At 38.7% G+C, this 12,322-nt stretch overlaps 1 protein-coding gene across 7 annotated transcripts in view; it reads right to left on the bottom strand.

Moving 5' to 3' along the window:
- The window catches only part of MOCOS (molybdenum cofactor sulfurase), a 227,619-nt gene that overhangs the window by 132,407 nt on the left and 82,890 nt on the right, over positions 1 to 12,322 (bottom strand). For all 7 annotated transcript variants that reach the window (XM_038174387.2, XM_038174385.2, XM_072034892.1 and 4 more), the window contains one exon: positions 10,058 to 10,696. In XM_038174387.2, the coding sequence (XP_038030315.1) occupies positions 10,058 to 10,696 (639 nt within the window). The remainder of the gene's footprint in view (positions 1 to 10,057; positions 10,697 to 12,322) is intronic.

Below are 12,322 nucleotides of genomic sequence, written 5' to 3'. Positions count from 1 at the left end.
AGATGTCTGCTTTTTACATTAGGAAATCACCAAAAGTGATGCTTTCCCATGAAATATTTGCATTTCAGTGAAACACCAAACTTTCAACAAATGGCTTTAATAACACTTATCGGAAGGAGCATGATGTCAAACTTTAGACAGGTTCTCATACCTTCAGATAATAATTTTAAAAGAAACTACAACATGCCACTATTTGTGGAGTACTTAATACCTTCAGAAAGACAGCCATGTGTTTTCAGCATGTAATCTAGAAACTAAAACAGCATCCAAAAAATCTGATGTCTAGCTAAGGAGATTAAGGGTAGGAATCACTGTCAAACAACACTCTGTTATCCAATTTGGGTCTGCAGAATAAGATTTTCCACACAGGGAGAACAAACTAAGATGAATATATAATAAAATAACCATGAGCAAATGGCTGATCTCAAATGACAAGGAGTATTTTCAAAAGGCAGATTTTTTATGTGACATCTACAAACCTCCAGGAACACCCAGGTCATTCAGAAAACCATTGATACCCAATGGAAAGCAAGGTGCTTTTTAGGATGTCCACCTAATCCAACAATACTGAAACAAATCCAGAAATAATGGTGAATGGATTTATATATGAGGGGATTGTTTTGAACCCAGATTTGCAATATACAAGACAGACAGAGCCATAAATATATATATATTTTTAATAAATATATAATATATATGCTGTATATACAATGTACAGCATCCTTACCATCTTACACAAACCAAGTTCTAATTCAGACTGCTGCTGGACCCAAAATACTAATGTCTCACTGAGTTACTGGTGCTTTCTAAATGATGCTGGCATTCAAATCAGTATGAAATCTATTTCTTTAGGAGAAAGAGCAGTCTCATGTGTAAACGTCAGATGTGTAAAACCTCATTTTGAAAGATTTCTGTCACCCAGGAATATGATTTGAACTTAACCAGAACTGAGTAGTCAAGATGACACTATAAAAAGGTTACCAAACCATTATCAGTAAAAGATGATTAGACATAACATAGTGTCCACGTATTGGTATTCCACAGTGAAGGATTATATTTTTATATGCATATACATGCTTCTTGAATTTAAGAAAAGCTCATCTAAGGTTTATTTTATCTTTTAACTTCTGTTCCTCCAGACAAACACAGAAAACCTAATGCTAACAGTGACTCTGGATCTTTATTTTGAAACACTATCTCAGCTAACACATTACAACAAAATATAGGAAAAATTTAGCTATACAACAAACAAGACATAAACATAATCTGACATGAACAATATCCTGCTTTAATACTGATGAGGGCTTCAAAGTGGCTGCACTCATTTGTATAATGACAGCAGAAGAGCTAAAAAAATATTAAAAAAAAAAAGCTTCCATTGTATGTGTTAACTGGGTTGCTGTTACTCAGCAGTAATTTATTGTTTTGTTCAAAAAGACAGACCATGCTAAATCTGCCACTGACAGAGTGCCATTTTTCCTCATGTAAACTAGCCATATATTAGTGAATACATTAAGACCTATCAAGACACTTCTAATTTAGGCCAAAGTGAGTGATAAGGACAGTTAGATTCGTACTAACCACTTCCTAACAGTGGATGTTACAAAGAAAATCTACGCAATTTATATTGCTGAACTCACAAACTGTTGGCATCAGCAGCAATCTAAAAAGAAAAAAAAGTCATTTCAGGCTACTACCTGGAGACATAACTGCAAAATGTCTGCCATAAAGGATGAAGTAGGAGATACAATCTACTCAGCGTAAGTACTTTCCCAGCTGTAACTCTAAAACTTTTTATCATAAAATTCACCAAAAATAAAGCTATTACAATCATCTGACACAGCTATTAAGCCATAGCAGATGCTATTTGATAATATAAATGCCTAGATGTGGAAAAAGTAGATTATAATAATGCTAGAGAATCCCTCTGAATTTTTTAATTGAACACGAACAGACTGAAATGTGACAGCCAAGTGTTTAATCAAATTTGAGTATTTCCTATGTCAGTAAACGTTTAGATGTGAAAGTCAGGAAAAACTCTAAAACCTTTTTTTTCCTCAAGAGCATCAATATTTTCCTTTTTCTTATGAATTAAATCTATTTGAGAATCCTGTAGATGTTTCTTTCACGGGTTCCCAAGAGCACAACTGCCAGATGCACTCTTGCATACATTTGACTAGTAAGAAGATGAAAAAAAAAAAATAAACAAAAATCCCCACGCTTGTTTATGCAATCTTCAAATACTAACCTGAATGAGCTCATCTAAACATTTCAGCTGCTCTGGCTTTATATAGCTCTTTTCCCGCACTAGAAAGCCAGTGACTACTGAACTTCATAAAAGGTAGCTCTCTGTAGCTTAATTATAAATGAAATTTAAAATAATATGGATACCACATAAGAAGTCTCATAATTGGAGTCATTAAATTTAAGATTGTTTTCTGAGTCTTCTGCTATTACCATGCAATCCTTTATGGGCATTTCAGATTGCTCTCTTGCATTCCAACTTTATTTAGACTGCAAAGATATATCCCCTTAAATGACAAGACTTGTCTCTGATGCTACTGACAAGACTAAGTTTGATCTTCAAGAACAACTTTCAAAAAAGAGTTTAGAAACACGATTCAGAATGGAAGGAAGCCACTGAACTGAAAAAGAAAAAAGGCAGAGAAGGTGAGAATCTCCTGAAACTTTATATATATGGTTTTCACATGTATATATGAACATATGTCTCAGTCTTGAAACTTTATATATATGGTTTTCACATGTATATATGAACATATGTCTCAGTCTCCTTCAGTGGAAAATTTATGACTGGTTCATAGATCTTAAGAAGTCCATGCACAACATACGGAAAACCACTGATTTTTAACACCTTCTTCCAGAGAAGTGCAAATGAAAGGAAGCAAGAATGGTTAACATCAACTCATGACACTACAGTGTAGGTTACAATGGAAGAGAAGCTTCTTCATTTTTGATCAGGAATTTCCTATATAAGCTTAGTATCAGTTTCTATTAGAGGGAGATGCTTATTCACTGCATAATGATTGTTTGCATTAAGGACAAAACCTTAGAAGAAATAACCTAGCCCTATCCCGTTTTAGAAGAATTTGATTTGGATTGCATTCGGCCAATGTTTTTAATTATCAGCCACTTCACCTCCCTTTGCCCCCTTCCCAGCAAAAGAAAACATACAAAACCCACACAGGTTGTAGAGAGATAAGATGAGCTATAAAGGGGATATTTTGAGTTTTGTTTCCAAAAGGATACACACAGAAATACAAGCCTTGCAATTAACATAAACCTAAATCTGACAAGCTGAAGTCTACATTGATGTTCAGACGAGTTTCTGGTCAGGAGATGGACTTAAACACAAATTGCTGAAACTGAGATGGTTCGAAGTGCAGGAGTTTGTGCTGAGGGAAAATCAGCACCAGTTCCTGCTGGGCTCCTTTCCACCCTGCCAGGTGTGCAGCCACAAGACCCTCGAGGGCTTTGGGTCCCTGGGGACCACATCCAGCATGGTGGCATCTGGGACCTGGTACTGGGATCTTCATAAATTTTGAGCATGCAATTAAACAGTAGCAAAACTTTTGAACCCTGCCTAAACATACTCTAACATATCCTAAACATACTCTAGCAAGTTATGGCTCAATTTATATTAACTACATTGGGATGTAAGAAGGGACAGACAAAAAATTTTAGTCAACAGTTGAAAAGTGGAGAGTTGAGGAGAGGGCTGGAGGCTGGCAAATGCTGTCAGCAAAGAATTACAGGAATTAAAAAAAAAAATAAAAATTTCCTAAAACCTTCAGGTGTTCTACTTTGAAATTGTTAATCAGGAAAATCAGGGGCCAGGCATGCAGCCAACAGGTGCTCCCACCTGAGCTCAGTGCTTTTAGCCCATCTCAGGCTGCACTCTGCAAACTGAGATTCAAGTGACTCCAAAGGAATGAAAAAAAAATCAGTAACCAACTCAGAACAATTTTAGCATCATCGTAAAAACACTTAAAACATACACACAGATGCCAGAGGATTTGGAGCATGTAAAAACTAGGTTAAAATAAAGTTAAATATCTAAATTGACCCCCTGACACTAGTTACAGCTCTTCAGTAAATCTGCCTTAACTTGTGCTTTTGTCTCTAAGACTTCAGGAGTCAAACAAAGCGCATTGTACTAATTACACACTATACCATGGAGTATTTACAGCAATTCCTGTTCCCGAGAACTGCCTGAGGTAGCAAAAGCTTTAATTCCCCCATTTTGAAGTAAATCAATGCCTTAACATTATCTGAACAGGACTTGTATGTTGTAAATATCATCTGGGTCAAAAAGCCAGTCTTACTCTTCTACATGCTAATGTCAAGTACACAGTATAAATGGTAAAGAAAAAAAAATAGTGATTCTTATGCTGAACAAGTTCACACTGTTTTTCCTCATAAATCAAACAGGTTAATCAATCACACACATAAAATCTGCAAAGCACAAGAAAAACACTACACAATAAATTTATCACCAGAAAACGCTATACAATCCCAATATCTGGTTCTACAAATTTATAAAGCTTCTCAAAGACTTAGGGCAAAGGTTCGATTCTAAACTTGAGTCTAAGAAATCCCTGGGTGAAACTGTATCACAAGTTGCTCACTGCAGTGATTGCAAATAGGCATCCTAGCTCAGGCAGGATTTGTGCTGTATTTGATCAAAGTACAGTCTAAATTTCTTTGCATTTATGTTTTTTATCATTATTTTTTTGCTGAGCATTGCTAAAAAGCATGCAAGATCTACCATACCCCCACCAAAAAGCAACATCTCCCACTCATACATCCCTACTGCAGATTGCAGCCTAGCACAAAGATACTACAGTGTGACTAAACTTAATATCTTCCTGAGAGGCAATGTAAATTGCCTGGCATGGGTATCTCTGGCACTGTGGCTACAATGCATTGAGGACCTGAGCTGGTTTGATTAAAAGTAGCTTGGACATCTGTAACTGCACACAGCAATAATCACAAACATTTAGACATTAGACACAGAATATCCCGAGCTGGAAGAGACCCACAAGGATCATCAAGTCCAACACCAATGCCTGTCTTTTCTACGCGCTCCTAGTACTTACAGCTCTGAGCCCTGTACTTGATCCACTTCAGAATGGGATTTCCCAGCTGTGCACCAGGAAAGACTGAGAATGAAAACGCAACTCAAGTCTTATTTCTCCCCAGGACTTAGTGATGAGCTTACTCAGGAGAATAATGCCTTCTGTGGCTCTGGACTCTGTAAAATATGGGAGCGGTCACTTCAAAAGCAGAGTGGCAGGTGGTTCATTTTCTTCAAAAATCTCTGCTGGAAGAGCCTGGTGGCTACAACTAACTTTGTACACCAGGAGGTATCTGTCTGAACCTCTGCAGGAAGCAAAGAAGAATTGAACTGGGGGTTTCGGAAGAACTTAACCACCAATCTTCTCCATCTGCGTAGCTAAAAAGAAACGTGTCACCAGGTGCTCAGCCAAAAGTTCAAGAAGAAAGGCTGTCCTGAAAACTGACAGGGGTTTTTAAGTTAAAAGGCTGAAAATATAAATAAAGACATCTGAAGGGTGCACAATTGAAAGGATGGGGGGGGGGGGGGGTGGAGCTGACTGATGGTGGCCCAAGTCACTGTTGGTTGTATTTTCTCCCCAAAGTGTTACCTACACTGCTGCTTCTCCCTTTGGGTGGCTGGTTCCTAATCCAAGTTCACAACATTTTTTTTACATGTTTGGTTGCACTCTACAAGCATTTATCAGAGGCACTGCTTGAAATTTATGCAGGATTCATCAATCTAAGGTAAATACCATGGTGAATCAAGAACAAAAGTGATCCCCAAAGGATTACTTCTGGCTCACCAATTTATAATTTTCAATTTATTCTGGCTGTGTTGAGATTTTGGGCAATGAAGCAAACTTCATCACTGAAAAAAAATAATCACCTGGAGTATTAGACTGCTAAAAGACATATGAATGCCTCCTCAGTGGTGGGATTTAGAAAAAAAGTAGAGCAAAATTTTCCTTTATATTATATAACGAAGAAGTTACCTATCTGTAGCAATGGTTGGAAAATAAACAAATACATAAATATGGAAAATGTCCACTGCCGCCTTGCATATTTCTAAGAAATAACAAAATATTTTTTAAGAAATAACACACCATGTGATGTTCTGTAGCAGACACTTCAGCAGAGAAAGAAAAGAGTATTAGGTCACTTGAACCTTCTTACAGATATTCAGAAAGCAAATATTCAATTTTCCTTTATTTTTCCACAGGTCTTGCTTTGAAAAACGGTTGTAAAAGGTTTCAGAATTAAACTATCAACTAGATGAAAGTACTTTATCTGTCTTTCAAACAGGGACAGCAGCTGTGTGAGATTCCTACCCAGTTCTACTCCATGCCCTCAGCCTCTCATTGCTGTGGGACCGGTGTGGCACTGGCTCAGTCTCAAGTCCCAGTCTGTGGCTGCAAGAAGTCCGCCAAGTGCAGGGCCAGCCTGATGGTGTAAAAGCTTGTTCGAAATTAGGTGATGACCCCCTGTCACTTCCCACATACGTCATCTGGAAGTCATCATTTCTGTTTGAAAGGATGGTTGTTCAGGAATTTTATGTATTTGGAAATCCCTCCATAAGCAGGCGTTTTGGAGATCTACAAAAAACTCAAAAACGTGGAAGTAACATGGCAAAATGCTTTGAACAAAAAGTACTAGCCACCGTGGAGACATTTGAGCCCGCTGACTGCATTAAAATAGTCACAGAGAGTTGGACAGAGCCCTACATGGGGAACCCAGGGGCACAAGCTAGACTACAAGGCCAGCATCAACATAGGTATTGTGCTGTACCTGACATGGTCCAGTCCTTTGGCAATTTCTCAGCACTACAAAAAATTTCAGGGCAATAAACCAGCACCTGTCACCATATTCTTTCTTTCCATACTAACAGAAACTAACAGTGAAACTAAATTTCAACCAGAAAGACCAGCTTTTTACCAAGGGACTCTAGAGCTGCTCCACAACCACTATCCAGCCCCAGGATATTGTCACTAAATCTTCATAAACAAAAACCTACCGCATCAAGGAAAAAGAAACCTTTGCTGCTGCTCTGGTTAGGTACACTGCATCATAGACTACAAAAGTGTGGGTGGTGCTCTGGGGCTGTCAAATCATCCAAACAACAGAGACAAGAACCACTCCAACTGGTCAGGGACAAAGTCACGCCATCTGGATTTTCAAAGATGTTGAAAATGCATTTGGGAATGAAAAACACACAACAGCTAACATGCTGGTCGGCTACGATGCAGATATCCAATTTACAGACAAAACAACAGTGCCTTTTCTCTTAGTCATAAATTCCAGAATGATCCGATTCTGAATAGCACTCCCAGATACAAAAGAAAAATAGGGCAGATGATGAATATTTTATCGCTGAATCCTTGCTATATATAATCATATTATTTTATTATCTCATGCTGCGCAGAAAAAAACATGGGAAATGAGGCTAGATTTGTGAATGATAATAATAATTTGTCAAGCTGTTTGATACAAGGATGAAAATACAATAAACATGATTTTAAAAGTTGAGATAGGAAGACTGGTTACTGCCATGAAATGGGAAAATATGGAAGTGATTTAAGGGCATTAAAGGAATCTAAGAAAGCCTGTGATAGAATAATTTATTTAGCAAAATCAACAAAATAAAGTACCAATAACACCAGCAAAAGCTGTATCCATTAAGACAAAAGAAAACAATTTTGACAGTCCTGGGAAGGAAAGATGGCCATAAATAAGGTAACAGTAGCTTTGGCCATGGTGGCCTGGTATTTCATCTGAAGTGTAGTAGTTCTGTTCCTAATTGCACTATCTCTGTGTATTTTATTATTAAGAACATACTTTAAAAACATAACAAAGCAAAACCTCATAACCTCTGAATGGGAAAAAAAATAATCTGAAATGAAATAGCCTGGAGAACACTGATTGAGATTTTCAATGCTGTTGTTTTTAATGTTTTCAGGGAAGGGCTTTCCTCATTCCTGGCCTGTCTTTGAAAACTTCAGGCCTTTGTAGGCAGGACTTTAAGTCTCCACAGTTCACAAGGGATTATGGATGGAATCAATCATGCTCTAAACATGAACCTTTAAAAATTAGTTTTTCAAATAAAAATCAAAGCAGTAGATGAGTACCAAAGCAAATATTTATCAATGTATGAGTCAAACTGAGTGACACTTTGGAGTCTAACAGGAACTAGCATCACACATCTGGGTTCAGGTGTCAGATTTGATTATTTCAGTTAGGTTCTCTCATACCAAGATTAGACACTCTGCACCCAGCCTGAGAAATCATATTGGACAAATTCCCTTGTTTATAACCCCGTAGTAGAAAAAGGTTAAAGCAGGCCTTTCTTCTGCTCCAGTAACAAAAGAGCCCTTGAAAACAGTGGGAGCCGCAAATACCTGAAAGACTTTTAATTAGTCAACCTCTGAAAACTCTTGAAAAAGATAACAGAGACGGAGCTCCCTAAAGGTTCCCACATACCTTTCTCCCTTTAATTAAAAAAAAAAAAAAAAAAAGTATAAAAGAAGAATTGAGATCTAACACACATTTCAGGTATTTTTATCTGCTATGCAATATCAGGAGTCGCGTGTCAATTACCTCTAGAAAAGCTACTCAGAAATTAGAGCCTGCCCAGGTCAAATTAAAGCAGGTTTTCTCCTTGGCTTGCAGGTGTTGCAAGGGTACCACTGGATCCCATGACTTCTGTGCCCTTTCATCCTGACTTGCAGTTAGTAATCCTGCTGCACTTCAAAGCCTTGTTGGCTTGAGAAAAACAGAAGCAGAGCTCAGAACAATAATGCATCCTTGTTTTTATTTCTAAATTAATGGATTGACTGACTGTTCACCATACCAATGTCCATTTCAAAAACATGGCTTCATACTGCAAGAGAGCCAGGCTAATGCAACCAGCCAGTGCATTTACCAGTCCAGAACTAAAACCCCTAAAGCAGCACTTAAAGCATAGAACTAGGAGAGCTGCACGCACATGAAGCACCTTTAGGCATTATTACATACACGCTGAAAGGACACATTTACATCGTGGGAGATGCAGGACTTTGTGCTGCTGAATACACATCCATAAACAAACGCTAAGTATGACTGGCTGTGCTTATCATTTCCCCTTTACGCCTCCAGCCACTTCCAAGGACTATCATTCAATACTAAATGTTGATTTCAAGTCTTCCCTTTGTGAGGATGTATTGGATGTGGGACAGGAAGGAAGCCCCTTCACTACATTAATGTGAGCTGGTGATGGCATGAGGGACAGAGGGAGAGAGATCAAGTATCACTGAGAGAGGTATTTCAGTATATTAAGGGACTAGGGAAGTTTATCTATCGCCTTGTATTTCCTTATGTATTTATGTTTGACCTCCTTTAGGTGTCCTCTATCTTCTGTGGGAGAGCTTCACGGCTTCTCCAGAATCTCAGTCCTGAAATAAGAGTGCAACAAATGTATGTCCTTGGTAATTCATCTTACTGTGTGTGATGCTTCGATAAAGCTTGTCCTGAGGGTAAAGCATACTACCTTGCCAGTGAAATATACTGCCCTTTCTTTCCGCTTTCACCGTGGATCATTATAGAGACTGCCCTTACTTTCCACTTTCACTGGGGGTCACTCAAGAGAGTGATCAGCCTTGGCCTGGCTGGTCCAGATGCACGGCTTCAAAACCAAATCAGTTCTACTGAGGTACCGTACCTACAAATTAAATAATGAGTGGAATAACCATTATGTCACTGGATGGTGAACCTTTACATTTCTAATGGTTGTGGTAAACTAGATAGGGGAAGGAAGTTGGTTATTTCCGATAACATCTTTCAGATATGAAAAGTAATACCAAGAAGAAATCAATTAGATATGAAACACCTATTCAACTGCATAAAGCAGCACAGGTATCACAGCCCAGGGCATGCACCAAAACTACCACATTCGTCTAAAGACAACAGTATCAAAAAAAAAACCACCCTGTTTTGTTAAACAAGGACTTACCTTTCTGCCATGGATTTCTTTGGGAAGTAAAAATCCGCTCCTGCGAGGTAGGCAGCTGCAGTTCCACCTCCGAAATAGGTTTTCCTCAAGAGGGGGGCAATCCGGTTGTTTACCAATAATGCTCCTAAACCAGTAGGAAATCCAAAGATTTTGTAGAATGAGATAGGGATAAAGTCAGCTTGGTGAACTCCCAAGTCTAACGGAGAACAGCTCACATACGAAGCTGCATCCAGAAGAACAAACCACTTCCCTGGCATTTTGATGGGGCAGAGTTTTCCAGATTTTATGTCCTGTATCCATGAAAGGGGATATTTGGTACCAGAAAAATTGCTCTGAGCTGGGTAAGAGAACAGATGAGGTGTCGTGCAGTTTTGTTCTTCAGCTGGTAACCAGTTTTTCTCAGATAACAATTCCTTTGGTTTTACCGGAACAGATAATACATTCATCAAGGCAGTCATCCCCCTCATACCCACCACAGACGTGTGGCTGTCAGTTAGGTAACAAAATCGACTACTGGGTTGCTTCGAGCCTTCAGGCATCCATGGGAATGCTTCTGCTACCAGTTTAAGTGCAGCTGTGCATCCAGATGTGAAAATGACAGTGTAATCTTCAGAAGTAGTGCCAAAATGTTGCAATATTCTGGAAAAAAAAAAAAAAAGAAAGAAAGAAAGAAAAGAAAGAAAAGAAAAGATTCAATTATTTTCTGCCTTTTTTTTTTTTTTTAATTTCCTAGTTTATTACCATGTGCCTCATCTCTGGAAGTGTTCAAGGCCAGGCTGGATGGGGCCTCAGGCAACCTGATCTAGTGAGTGGTGTCTGTGCCCATGGCAGGAGTTGGAACTAGATGATCTTTAAGGTTCCCTCCAGCCCAAGCTGCTCTGTGATTCTGACATATTCTCTATTCCCTCAGCATAAATTCTTCTACTCTGACACCTAATTTAAATAGAAGTACGCAGGTTTCGCCAAATAAACTTCAACAAGCAAAACCAGAGTAATTCTGCCCACAGGAGACTTTTTCCAAAGCTGCAGTGAATGTGGCTGAGTTTTTAAGGACGGGAGCCAATTCTGCTTGGCTGTGAACAGAGCGGCCAGTCCAGTCCCTCAATGGGATCGGAATTAAGCCTGCATATGATTAAAATGTACATACACTGACCTTGAAATAGACCATTTATCTGCACAGGATTAGATTCTGGGTTTTCTGTTTGATTGCTGTTGTTATTTAGTTTACAAATTATCTGGAGCAGACAGAGTATCTTTCATTCATTCAAAAAAAGAAAAAAAAGAAGACAGCAACAAGCAACAGATTTACACACATAAGGCTGTAATCTCTGTTGTCCACAAAGACAGCCTAAACCAGACACAATACAATGTCTTTCAATGAGCCAGACTTAGGAAACTTAACCGAGCCATTTTCTTGAGGCACGCCTACTCTACACACTTGCTGATGCCTGGACAGCACCTAGTTGGCTCTAAACTATCTTTTGTGCCCCACCAGCTGTTGGTACCCAGGCTAACTTGCACATCTCTTACAGTATTACGGTGCACAAGACAGACTGGCATCAGGTTTTTGCAGAGGTTGAGAAGCAGCATTAGTTCTGTCACTTTCCTTGTATGACAACCCAATGAACTTTTTCTTAATGAACTTTTATAAAAATCCTATTAACAGGAAACGTAACAACCATTTAGGAAGATTGAGTAGATTAAGCAGAACAAACAACTGAACCAGAGCATAAATGTTGCTGCTCAGAGGTGCTGTCTGGCTTTCAAGAAAGGTAAGATGTTTTAGGGTTTCTTAGAGCATCTCTCCTGCTGCAGAGCCTTTCTGTAAACAATGTAAGGTGTCATTGCTCTCCAAGCATCTGGTTCTCTGCCCTGTGCAATTCCAAGGTACAGCCCAGACTCTGGGTAATCTATAAACCCTGGCCTTCAATGTGTATCATTAGAAGTTTGCATGTTTTATGTAACAGGAGATTGCCTTACTAGGGCTGGCATTTAAATGTTGCATTTAAATGCAAGTTCTTCAAAAGGTTATGTGGCAAATTCAAGCTAAAATTTCTTGAGCCACAGAACAGCAGAGAGAAAAGTTTTACGTGTCCAGTCTGAAAGATGAATGCTACAGGCAAAGAATGGTAGAGCTGGGTGTGTGCTTCAGACAAAGCTCTGGCAACGGGAAAGGAACAACTGCAATGACTTTGATGATTAGGAATAAAAACTGGTCTACAAAGGTACATTGAAATAATATTGACAATACATCTGTCTGCTGTA

Source organism: Anas platyrhynchos, chromosome 2 (assembly GCF_047663525.1).
Source record: "Anas platyrhynchos isolate ZD024472 breed Pekin duck chromosome 2, IASCAAS_PekinDuck_T2T, whole genome shotgun sequence".
Classification (NCBI taxonomy): Eukaryota; Metazoa; Chordata; class Aves; order Anseriformes; family Anatidae; genus Anas; species Anas platyrhynchos.
The sequence above is the reverse complement of the archived record's forward strand: the minus strand, read 5'-3'. Positions and strand labels throughout refer to the sequence as shown.